Raw genomic sequence first — 13899 nt, forward strand, 5'->3', positions numbered from 1 at the left:
GAGAAGCAAAGATTTTAGACAAGAACCAATGACTGGGAACCAAAATGCAGCGAGGGCTTGGCAGCCCAGGAGGAGTGGCTGCTGTTGTGAGACACGTGGAGCTAAAATGGGAGAGATGAGAAACTGTGAGCTTTGAGGATTGTAAGAAGGAAGGGAGCTGCAACAAAGGTCACAGGTCTGTGGGGCTGCCACGCCTCCTATTTTCCATCTCTAATCTCCCTTTTGATTTTCACAACTGGTCCTGTTCTCATATGTCTGGAGTGAAAGTAAGGGAAGATCTGTGGTTTTTTAGTAGGAAGGAGTTTCATGTGCCATCACCTCCTTCCTTGCCATTATTGTAAAGATTCCTCCACTAGAGTTAGTGATGATGGCAACAGACAAATGCTGGATGAGAGGTTTGAGTTATCTCTCATATTATTAAATAGTGATAGAAAATTGTCAAGTTAAAGACTGGCTGCAAAAAGCTTCTGTAAGGGCCAAGGGAAAACTTCCCTTTTGCCCTCTGGGGTTTGCTGAAAAATCAACTGAAAAAATTTAGCTTGGTAGGTGAAAGGCATACAAAATGTATTTTAACATGCATAGCATGGAAGAATCACAGGAGGATTATTACCCAATAACCCAAGGGGCATAGATGTAGATATACCCTTCTTCACAGGGGAGGGGAGATGGGGAAAATATGGCAATTTGGAAAATAGTGAATGATTTTTAGGGGAAGAACATACAATGGCCTGGGACGAAGTCTGCTGGGCCCACAGAGCAGATAGTGGTTTGTAACAAAAGTCTGTTCAGGTGTGCTAACAGGCTTCAGTCTCTCTTCATGTGAAATGAGTTAAATTAATGAAAACTTAGCAAGAGGGCCAGAGGAAACTTCTTCCCGGTGGGATCAGACTGTAAGTAGATACGGGAGTACCAGACTAAAACTTATTTCAGCATTTGCTGGTCTCCAACAGCCTTTAATTTAAAATAATCAGCATACCAGGATGCTATATTTTCAGGTATTGATTTCTGAGCCTCAATATCTCATAGAATGAATTTAACAGCATTTTATGTTAAAACCAGATACGTATTGGACTCGTACGTCTTAATAATAATGAATGTGTCAGAAGGGCAAGTGTTCAAGTATCTTTCAACCACAAGTCAGGATTTTATGTTTCTGTTAACAAGGTTGATGGCATACTAGAGCTGTCTCAGTTAGTTGTTGCTTTTTTGAATGATTGACAAGTCAATTAGATTTTAATGTTATATCTTTACACTTAATTTCTGAGTTACCTTTAAAGTCGCCCATTTTGGTTGATGGCCAGAGTACTGACCAGCTCATTCCCCTGCAGCCTAAGCATTTAAACATTTCATGCTACCTTGTATGGTGCTATGAGACAGCTGTCATTGAAGAGATTCTGTTGAGAATCTGAATTACTCTCCTTTTGTATTATTTTAATGTTTGATATTCACATGATGATTGTTTTAACAGTTTTATTTTTTTAACTTTAAAGAAAAAGCTATGAATTAGTTATATGATCTTTTCTTCCTCCTTTCACATGATGCTGCTAACTCAATAGAGAGACACCCGATTACAAATGCTATTGATGGAAAGAACACTTGGTGGCAGAGTCCCAGTATTAAGAATGGAATCGAATACCATTATGTGACAATTACACTGGATTTACAGCAGGTATAGTTCCTCTTTTTTTTGTCATTTCCACTTTTGAAATTGCATTTTACATTTGCTATTTGTTTAGTTAGTGGTTTGTGAGTGAAAGGATACTCCTTCTTATCACTCTGTATTGTTTTCTTGATAAGATGAACAAAGGGTCCTATTCATATGGCATAGTGTTATTTAAAAGTATGTTATTTAAAAGTATTTAAAATAGTGTTAAATAAAAGTATTTGGCATTTAATTCTAAAGCACAACTCAAATGGAAGCATGTGAAAAGCTTAGAAATGAATTAGGTGCTAACTCTGTTTTAGCCAGCTGGACTTAATGATGAAAATATGGATCCATAAAATTTTACATAACAAAAATATAATAGTATCATTTTTAACTTTTAAAATAATATAGCGCTCCCACTGTGCTGATGGTGTGTGCACTTAAAGGTTCTTGGATAACAAGGCTCTTGAGCAAATTGCCTCTCATTACTGAGAGTTGAGAAAGCTGTGACAGTTGCTTTCAAATTAAACTTGGGTGACTAAATGAAGTAAACAAGCTTTGTAGTTACACCAAATTGATGCCAGAAGTTGTTCAAGTTTGTCTTGCATAGGCCTGGGTGCCTTCTATGCTTAATCTCTTTCTTCCTTCTCTTCACAATATTCAGGTCAGGCTGAAGTTATTAATCAGGAATTGCCAGCACCTCAAATTATTTAGACTTGCAATTAGGATGGAAAGTGGACAAATGCCACATTCCATCCTATTTGTATGCCTAAATAATGTTCAGGGGTGATGGTCAGGATAGTTAATGACAGACACCATACACTGTAAAGGTCATGGTTTTTATAAGTTGTCACTGTGTGGGGAAGCCCCAGCCAGTGGGCTAGATCAGCACAAGACATTTTCTTAATGGATGCCATTTGCCACCAGCATGAGTACAGTCTCCCTCCTCCAGTGTCTAGGTTCATTTTGGTGAGGGCTGCATATATTCAAGAGCCACAAAAAGCTGGCTGGAGCAAACAAGCTGGCAGGTTACACAGTAGACCTGCCTTCCACCCATATGGGCCTCCTCGGGGTATGAGGAACTGGTGGCAGCAGGGGCTCAGTGCTGCAGCTTATATCACCAGCTGGCATGGACTTATTTCTACCCTCACTAGTATACGGCAGCTGAATGTCAGTCCTGAGTTAATAATATTTCTCAGAAAGTCTCAGAGCGCTATCAGAGAATGGCAGGGCAAGCTACCACACTGATCAATCATGCTTTAGGAAAATTAATCCTGTGCATGAATCCCTTAGGGATCTTAGCCTTAAAATGGACTGCATACCACTCCTGATAAATATAACTTGGTCCTTTATTGGTCACAAGAGTTCTCCCCCTTCATGTGATCATTGAAAGTCTAGTCTCCCAATCAAGAGTGAGTCTTCTGTGCATTGACTCAGGTCATCTCCAGGGACAGGCAATCAATAAATAGTGATGCTTTATTGTTCTGGTTTACTCTCCATTTATTCTTTTAGATTGCACATAGAACAATGGAGTGGATTATTAATATAATTTGCACAAATCACTTATACTGTTCTTTGAGCTCAACAGTAATATTATTTACCTGTTATCAAACATGGCAGCATTTTTCTCCTCCTAATTTACAACTAGATAGTGTAACCACAAGTTTTTACTAAATCGTTTCTAACTTGCCTATTTCTATCAATTCAGCAAGTCAAAGAGTTTACCTGAAAGCCTATTTTTCAGTGATGTCATTGATATTTTCCTAAATTTGCTTTGCATACTCACTCATCCATTCCCACACAGTTTCTTAAGAATTATGTGGGTTTGTCTTTCTGTTTTCTCTTCCTCCCATTTAGTTTAATGGAGGTAAGATGAGTGAATATGCCAAGACATATTTTATGCTTCATTCATCATAACAAAGTGCCAGAATTCTGTATATAACCTAGGTGTACTTGACTCCAAAGTCTGAAATTCACCAAGTGGAATTGGTACAGAGGATATGTGTTCAAATTGTCCCATATTCCAGGATGGTGTCCATCCATATCCTTATTTATTCCAGCTTTCTATTTCCTGAAAATCAACCTACTGTGTGTGTAAAAGAAGAGGAATTCAAGTAATCTATAAGATGTAATAAATCCTTATTTCTACTTGACCGGAGATTTTAATTTAGTCATTTATTTAATGATGTGAAAAGTTAAACACGTTTTGTAATCAAGTTTTGTGATGCAGCTTCTCAGACAAGAAAGAGCTTCAGACTTCTCATTTGGCCTCAGGCTTTGGAATAACAAGCTGTGAGCCATGTTTATAATACTTATTCAGCTATGGATGGTATATTGTACTGCATTGGCAACAGAGAAAATGTGGACATTCTTATTATGTAACTCCTCACAATAATCCTGAATAAGCCAGCTAATATTAATATTCCTATTGCATAGTTGAAGAACACTGTGCTTTAGAAAAGTTCAGTGAGTTGGCCTTCTTTCTAAAGCTTATTATGGGCAGGGCTGGGACAACATGAATAGTCTGAATCCAGACCCAAAGTACACTAGTCTTTTCTAATGGGGATCTGAAGACATAATCGTAGGAAGCTCAGGACAATTTTTATTATATATTTTCAGGGGCTCCAAATATAGTTCAGGTTCAAGAAATATTGCATTATCTTCTCCTGGCTTCTATGGGATAATATAGCCAACAACCTGTTTTGTTATAAAGCAGGGGACTAGAACTCTCATTTTCTAGTATACTCTAGTGTGCCTCTAAAATGGCAAAGCTTCTGTCTTTTCTACCTACAGCATGAAGGATGAATAGGTTATTCGAAATAAGATGAGCGATTATCCAGCTGGGAGTAAAGGGCAGTAAAGTTACAATGAATAGGTAAATATCACTAAATGTTTGTTTGTCATTGATTCAGCAAGAGGCTTGATCAGTTATTAGTTCTTCTTTTGTATAAATCTCAACAAGTGCCAGTATTGTTGTTGATAAATGCTTGACTCCTCTGTGACACATTTTTATAAATTAGTATCTTAAACATAACAGAAACTATTGCATTTATTTGATTAAATGACTATAGATTACAGTGACTTTTTTTTTTTTTTACATTTTAACATTCAAGATAAGCACTAGAAAAAATAACAATTTGTTTGGAAGAAAGTAGCTACTTATTTTATAAGTAGATTGTTCTTAGATATGTATTACTAAGGGATTATTAACTTTTCTCATTATATTTACTCATAGCATATTTTGAGCAAGTGATTTAATCATGCTGTTCCTCAACTTCTGGATTAGCAGACTAAATATTACAATATCTTGGCAAGAAAATTAAAATAATGATAATGGCAATATAGCAACTAAATTCCATCTCACAATTACAGATATTAAAAGGACCTAGAGTCAGCATGAACTTAAAGAAAAGCTTAACTGTTCCAGTGATTTGTGTAGAAAAACTCAATATAATCGTGAACAAAAATATACAACAACTTAAAGGAGATAGTAATAGGGACTCAAACATTAATAAGATGTCTGAAACATTCTATTTTAGTCTTTTTCCTACAAGATTTCACCAGAATATGTCATTATGTCTGATTTTATTTATTTCTTTTAAAATCTGGCCATTATCTCCATCGTGCCCTTTGATTTGTTTCAGAAGAAAGCTGATTGGCAGGTGGGGTAAAACAGAGGGGAAGCTTTTCAGTAGACTTTTCAAACATATATTGAGGTCATAGTCACTCCTGGCTAATCCAGGAATGCCATTAATTAGTTAAGCGCATGTCTTAACTAGGAGTCTTCTTCTCCTCAATAAGCAATTCCCTTCTCTTCCTGGTCTATCCCTCAAAACTAAGAATGCATTTACCAAACAAGATTATCTTACAGCTACAGAGATCACACTCCACATATTCTTAACCTAAATATTTTATTCACTGACCTTGCAGAGAAGAATTTGGTTGGACAAGTTAACAGTTTTAACTGGAAGTTATGTTTTAGGAGGAGGATAAACTAGTATTTCTATGCAAATATTACTATACTTTTAGAATCCATGTGAATAGTATAAAATGATTTTTTTCTAAAGCCTAGAATCATTGATGTAATGGTTAAACATTTCTGCAATAATAAAACATAAAATACATGGAAATACTTCATATATTCAAGTTTTAACAGTCATTTAAACATATTAAAGGTGATCCAATTTTCAGTCTTGAAGGAAGGACATTCTTCTTTCATATCAATTCTTTCCTCATGCTCTTCTTACTGATTCCTGATTACTGATTAAAGGATGTGTTGTACAAGGAGGGAATTTTGGAAAATTCACAAATACATGGAAATTAAACAACATACTCCCCAAACAACCAAAGGATAAAGAAAAAATTAAAAGAGAAATTTAAAAATAATTTGACACAAATGAGAATGGACACACTAACACTGATAAGAGGAAGCAAAAGCAATTCTACGAAGAAAGGCTACAGTAATAAATACCTACATCAAAAAGAAGAAAGATCTAAAATTAACAACCTAAGGTTACACTTCAAGAAACCAAAAAAAAAAAATGAAGAAAAGAAAAAAGAAAGAACAAACTAGGCCTAGAAGTAGCAGAAAGAAGGAAATAATAAAGGTCTGGGTAGAAATAAATGAAATAGAGACTAGGGAAACAATGGAAGAGATTAGCAAAACTGTCACTTGGGTTTTGGAAAAGATAAGCTAAATTGACAAAACTTTAGCTAAACTTTCTAAGAAAAAAAGATCAGAACTGAAAGAGGAGACATTACTACTGATACTTCAGAAATGCAAAGGATCATAAGTGACTACTCTCAACAATTATATGCCAACAAACTGGATAACCTAGAAAAAATGGACAAATTCCTAGACACATAACCTACCAACACTGAATCATGAAGAAATAGATAACATGAGCAGATCAATGAAGAGTAAGGAGATTGAATCAGAAATAAGAAAGACTCTGTCCAAGAAAAGCCCAGAACTTGATGGTTTTACTGCTGAATTCTACCAAACATTTAAGGAACTAATACCAATCCTTCTCAAAATCCTCCAAATAAGTGAAGATGAGGGAATACTTCCAAACTTATTTTATGAGGCCAGCCATTAGCCTGATACCAAAGCCAAAGACACTACAAGAAAGAACATTACAGATCAATATTTTTGATGAACATAGATGCAAAACTCCTCAACAAAATATTAACAAACCAAATTCAACAGCACATTAAAAGGATCATTCACTGTGATCAAGTGGGATTACTCCCAGGGGTGCCATGGTTTAACCTTTGCAAATCTATAAATGTGATATCTTACATTAGTAGAATGAAGGACAAAAATCATATGATCATCTCAATAGATGCAGAAAAAGTATTTGACAAAATTCAACATTCTTTAATGATAAAAGTTGTCAACAAATTAGCTATAGAAGGAATGTACGTCAACATAATAAAGACTGTATATGACAAATCCTCAGCTAACATCATACTCAATGGTGAAAAGCTGAAAGATTTTTCTCTAAGATCAGGAATAAGACAAGGATATCCACTTGCACCACTTCTATTTGGCATAATACTGGAAGACCTAGCCAGAGAAATCAGGCAAGAAAAGAAATGAAATTGGCATCAAAATTGAAAAAGAAAAAGGTAAAGTGTCTCTTTTTGCAGATGACATAATCTTATATATAGAAAATCCTGACTTCACCAAAATAACTGTTAGAACTAATAAACAAATTCTGTAAATTAGCAGGATACAAAATCAACATACAAAAATTAGCAACATTTCCATACACTAACAAGAAACTATCTTAAAAAAAAATCAGTAAAATAATCCCATTCACCGTAGCTAAAAGAAAAATAAAAACTTGGTAATAAATTTAAGCAAGAGGATTGCTATGATTTGGCTCTGTGTCCCCACCCAAATTTCATCTTGAATTGTACTCCAATAATTCCCATGTGTTGTGGGAGGGACCTGGTGGGAGATGATTGAATCATGGGAGTGTTTTCCCCCATGCTGTTCTTGTGGTAGTGAAAAGTCTCACGAGATCTGGTAGTTTTATCAGGGATTTCCGCTTTTGCATTTTCCTCATTCTCTCTTTGCCAGCTGCCATCCATGTAAGACAGGACTCCTCCTTGCCTTCCACCATGATTGTGAGGCTTCCCCAACCACGTGGAACTATAAGTCCAATTAAACCGCTTTCTTTTGTAAATTACCCAGTCTCAGGTATGTCTTTATCAGCAGTGTAAAAACAGACTAATACAGAGATGAAAGACCGGTACACTGAAAACCGTAAAACAGTGATGAAAGAAATTGAAGACACAAATAAATGGGAAAACATCCTGTGTTCATAGGTTGGAATAACTAATATTATTAAAATGTCCATACTACTCAATGTGATCCATAGATTCATTGCAATTCTTATCAAAATTCCAATGACATTTTTCACAGAAATAAAAATAAATCCTAAATATTTTATGGAACCACAAAAGGTGCTGAACAGCCAAAGCAATCTTGAGCAAAAAGAACAAAGCTGGAAGCATCACACTATCTGATGTTAAAATATACTACAAAGCTGTAGTAATCAAAACATTATGCTGCTAACTTAAAAACAGATACATAGACCAACAGAGCAGAATAAGAGCCCAGAAATAAATCTAAGCATTTATGGTCAGTTTATTTTTGACAAAGATGCCAAGAACACACAATGGGATTGAACTGTCTCTCCAATGAAGGGTGTTGGGAGCAGTAGATGTCCACGTGCAGAAGAATGAATATAGACTCTTGTCTCACACCATATAAAAAATCCATTCAAATTCTAAATGAATTAAAGACTGAAACTGTAAAACTACTGAAAGAAAACACAGGAAAAGTTCCATGACATTGGTCTGGGCAATGATTTTTTAAAGATATAAACCCCAAAGCACAGGAAACACAATAAAAAATAGACAAATGAGATTACATTAAACTGAAACACATCTGGATAACCAGGGAAACAATCAACATGGCTGCTCTTCAAATCACTGAATTTGTTTTGTCGGTACTATTTGGGTCACTGCTAAATTGGTGAATACAAAACTAACACAGAAGAGATTATAATACACATGTTGAAAATGTAGATTATACCTTACCTGGATATACCTTAAGTACAACAGAATATAATTAAAATCACAGTTCTTTACCTGCTTTAGTTGTATATATATTTTTAAGATCATTTGTTCAGTATCACAAGTAGAATCTGTGGTTAATTAGAAAATATATTTTCCCTTTAAATGAGTTTGTGCTGACATTTAAAATCATTAATAAAGGTGACAGCCAGCTTTGGTGTCTATATAGAAGAAAATGTTAATCCTAATTGGTTTCTATTTGTCTACCCTTTGGTCTGCTTTCAACATAGCAGTCACAGCAATCTCATTAGTACAGATCACATAACACTTTCCACTAAAAGTGGAAATCTTATTAGTACAGATCACACAATACTTTCCGCTAAAAGTCTCTACTGGTTTTCCATCACATTCAGTGGGAAAAGCACAATGACCTACAAGGCCTTAAGGACCTTTTCCTCACTTCTTTTCATCTCTGGCCTCATCTGATCTCTCTTCCTCAGTTGCCCAGCTGGTCGTCCCACTATGTCTTGAACACTCACACCTGCCTCAGGGCCTTTGCACTTGATATTTCTTATGTCTAGAATTATTTTCTGCAATTTCAATGTAGCCTGTTTCCTCACCTCCTTTTGGTTTTTATTCAAGTGTTACCTTCTCACCAAGGACCTCCTTGACAACTCTATTTAAAATTGCAGCCCCCAGCCTGTCCACTTCCTAAACCACTTTCCTGCTTTATTTTTCTCCATAAAATATATCACCATCTAACTTACTATGTACATTTTACTGTTTAGTTGAATATTTATCTTTCTAAATGCAATTTTTATGTGTGTGGAGCTATTTGTTGTTGTAATCATTGCTTTCTAAGCACTTAGAATAGTGCCCAACATATAGGAAGCATTCAATGCATTCGTATTAAGTTAATAAATGATTGAATGAATAACTAGTACAAACCACCAATCCATAATTTAAGAATCTTATTGAATCTGAGAATTAAAGGATTAAGTGATTTCACTGTGCTTCTTATGATAAAACACACTGCACTTTTTCTAATTTATGAAATTTCCTTTAAGGTTGAATGGCATTGTTTTAGTCTGTTTGGGCTATTATAACAAAGTACCAGATGAGGTGGCTTATAAACTGCAGCAATTTATTTCTCAAAGTTCTGGAGGCTTGATGTCCAAGATCAAAACACCGGCAGATTCAATGTCTGGTGAGGGTCTGCTTCCTGGTTCATAGATGTCCTTCTTCTTGCTATAGCCTCACATGGCAGGAGGGGCAAATAAGCTTTCTGGGATTTCATTTATAAGGGTACTAATTCCATTCTTGGGCGCTCTGTCCTCATGACCTAATTACCTCCCCAATCCCCATCACCCAATACCATCACATTAGGGGTTAGGATTTCAACATATGAATTTTAGGGGAACAGAAACATTCAGTCTACAGAAAACATGAAGTAAATTTTCCTCCAGTTCCTACGCATGTTCTTACTCTGCTTTTAAGCATATTCTAAATTTCAGTCATATCTGTCACTATATGACTTTACCACACTTACAGCTTTATTTGCGAAAAGAGATGTTAATTATTTTAACTCTTCTTTTGTAACAGAAGTCTGGGGCTGTCATTTTTTGTTTTTTGCTTGACATTTTATTTTTTCCTCATAGAACAAAAGTTAGTATAAAAGAAAGGGAAAAAAGGCCATACAGTGATGCTGTTTAAACGAGTGTAAATATAGGATGTGTATTTTGATCTAAAATGTTGATAAACCAAATTCTAGCAATATCATGAAAATGTAAACATTTTGGAAACCCAGATCCTGTTTCAAATAGAGTCAAGATGACTGCCCTAGAAAATGCTTCTTGAAGTCATGGAATAAATTAGATGATTGTTTATTTAAAAACAGGAACAATAATACATAGAGAGGAGATCTGTTAAAAAATCTGTGAGGAAAGAGCTGTTAAAATGTTGAAACCACATGAATTCTGTTATGGAAAGTCTGAACAAGACTTTCTAAAATAGATTGAATGTGGGCAGTTTTCACAGCTGCCTGATGACTTCCACACACAAAACATCCACATTTCATCCTTTTGGTGGAATACTGTGTATTTTCCAATTTTATTGTTAGAGTTTAAATTTTTACTTACATATTATGCTTACGTGTATCGTATTTGTTATATATATTATATATAACTAATATACAATTGTATTATTATTTAGAAATAAGGAATTAAAAACAATTATATTATTTATTTTTAAATAAGGAATTACAAAATAAGGAAGAGACCATATTTATTATAGATCTTGAAACTGCGACTAAAAACCCCATGCACAGAGAAAATTCTTGAGTCAAATGGCTTCACTGGTGAATAGAAGTCAGAATACCAGTTATTGTTACAAGGAGAGGGAAGATAATGACTGGGAGAGGGTATGAGGAAAGTTTCATTTCTTATTTTTTATTATATATATAATTGTACAATAATAATGTGTTAGTACGTAGAACTAATATAATTGTAAATAAGTATGTTTATATTATATAATAAAATATAATATACAAATATATATAATATATTGTATAATATATAATTACATACACTATAATAAAATATAAATAATATTGTATAATATATAATTATATTAATTATATGTACGAATGTATTAGCTATATGTATTTATATGTACCTATATATAAGATTTTTTCTAGAAATTGACTACATATTTGAATTGTGAGACAGCATGTATGTTTTGATTCATCGATAAGATATGTTTCCAATATTACCCGAATCTCTAAAATACAAATATGGCAAAAAAGGCTGGAGTGAGACTAAGGAGAAAGGAGGAGGTGTCATTGTGCCCAGATTCCATTTCTTTACCTATGACTTATGCGTTAGTACATTTACATTAGGTAACTTGTCCCACTTTTATGCTCTTCAATTTGGTCATGTGTAAAATGGAGCCAATAGGCCCATTGCCTTATTATGAGGGATATTATAAGGATAAAGTGATATAGGCAAAGAGCATAGCACACTGCTGCACTTCAGGTGATACTCAGAAAATATTACTTTTGGTTTTCCACATTGAAAATAATGGTGAATGGAGAATAAATGGGCTAGAGTTGTAATGGAAAAAATGGAAAATAACAAAACAAAAGCTCAAACATTACTGGATATTTAAATGATACCTACCAGGTTCACTTTGTATATCACCTAAGAACATTATTTTACTCAATATATTTTTAGTACTTTATGGACATTAATATTTCTGTGGAGAAAGCTTAAAAAGTGTCACTTGTGCGTTGAAACTCTTTTGTAACAGCTTCTTTACTCTTCTGTTGTTGTTCTATCCTCCAGATTACTTAAATTTTTAACCAAGAAGTAACCTTACTTATTACTAGTATGCTCTTTACTTAGAAGCTTTTCTGATTGATATTATTTTAATTATATCAATCTTGTTTTGTTATTATTTACAGTTTTTAATTCTTTTAATAATTTCAACCTTTCTGCAACTTTCCATTTTAGATATGTCTCATTAATAGCATATAGTGAAGTTTTGATGTTTTGTCTAGTTTGGCAGTGTTGATCTTTTAATGAAACATGCGTTTTCAGTGGATCTGTGTGTATCTGAGTGAAGCATGTACACAGAAAAGGTGACAAATAAAAGTCTGATAGAATTTTCGCTAAAGGAAACTTCCCAAGTAACTACTACTCAGACAAAGATAACCAGCAACCCAGAAACTTCCCTCATGCCTTTTCCAATCACTATCTTGCCTTCTCCCCTAATAGTAACCAGTATTCTGACTTCTATTCACCAGTGAAGCCATTTGATCTAGGCGTTTTTTCTGTGCATGGGTTTTTGTCACAGATTCCATATCCATAATAAATGTGGGACTCACTGGAGTTTTCATTTCTTATATTTTCAGTTTAGTTGAGTTGGGCTTTTCAAGAAATTGGTCCACTTCCCTAATTTTTCAAATACATCGACATGAGTTGTTAGTGATATATCATTATCATCTTTTAATTTACAATGATCTGTAGTGATGCACTTTTTTTATTCCAGATATTGTTGTGTAACCTTTGTTTTTCCTTTACAGCTTTAATAGGTCTTCATAATTTCATTAGTCTTTTCAAATAGCCAGTTTTGGGCTTGATTGATTTTCTCTATTGTGAAATTGTTATATTGTATTGAATTCTGCTCTTATATGTCTTGTTTTTTACTTCTAGTTATATTTTTTATTTTAGTTTACTACATTTTCTTAGCTTCTTGAAATGGATGACTATGTTATGAATATTTCAGTTCTTCTTTCCTAATGTATTTATTAAAGCCTACAATTTGCCTCTACATAGGGCTTTAGTTGCATCCTACAAGTTTGATATATTGTATTTTTCATTATCATTTATTTTAAAATATATTCTAATTTTCATAGTAAATTTTTCTGTGTCCTCTGAGTTATATAGAAGTGAAGTGCTTAATTTCCGAACTATTGAGTGTTTTTCTAATCTTTTTGTTTTTGTTGTTATTCCTTTCCTCACTACTATGGTCAGTATATTTTCAATTCTTTGAGACTAAACTTTTTGAGACTGTTTTCATCCAACATACGGCAGTGACTTGAAAATAATGTGGACCAGTTGCCCTGGCTCACTCCTGTAATCCCAGCACTTTGGGAGGCCAAGGCAGGCAGATGGCTTGAGCCCAGAAGTTCAAGACCAGCATGGGCAATGTGGCAAAACCTCATCTCTACCAAAAAAACACAAAACGAAAAACACAAAAACAAATTAGCCGGGTGTGTGCCTGTAGTCCCAGCTATTCTGGAATCTGAGGTGGGAGAATCACTTGAACCCAGGAGGTAGAGGTTGTGGTGAGCCGAGATTACGCCACAGCACTCCAGCCTGGGTGACAGAGCTGGACTTCAGACCCTGTCTCAAAAAAAGTAAAAAGGCCGGGCGCGGTGGCTCACGCCTGTAATCCCAGCACTTTGGGAGGCCGAGGCGGGTGGATCACGAGGTCAGGAGATCGAGACCACGGTGAAACCCCGTCTCTACTAAAAATACAAAAAATTAGCCGGGCGTGTTGGCAGGCGCCTGTAGTCCCAGCTACTCCGGAGGCTGAGGCAGGAGAATGGCGTGAACCCGGGAGGCGGAGCTTGCAGTGAGCCGAGATTGCGCCACTGCACTCCA

General features: G+C 34.9%; 1 protein-coding gene across 1 annotated transcript in view; it reads left to right on the forward strand.

The window, feature by feature from the left end:
* LAMA2 (laminin subunit alpha 2) overlaps nucleotides 1-13899 on the forward strand; it is a 656337-nt gene that overhangs the window by 171343 nt on the left and 471095 nt on the right. Inside the window, exon 3 of the mRNA XM_058435730.1 lies at nucleotides 1557-1669. Coding sequence (XP_058291713.1) covers nucleotides 1557-1669 — 113 coding nt within the window. The remainder of the gene's footprint in view (nucleotides 1-1556; nucleotides 1670-13899) is intronic.

The sequence above is a fragment of the Hylobates moloch genome, unplaced genomic scaffold (genome assembly GCF_009828535.3).
Source record: "Hylobates moloch isolate HMO894 unplaced genomic scaffold, HMol_V3 SCAFFOLD_2, whole genome shotgun sequence".
In the NCBI taxonomy this organism is placed as follows: Eukaryota; Metazoa; Chordata; class Mammalia; order Primates; family Hylobatidae; genus Hylobates; species Hylobates moloch.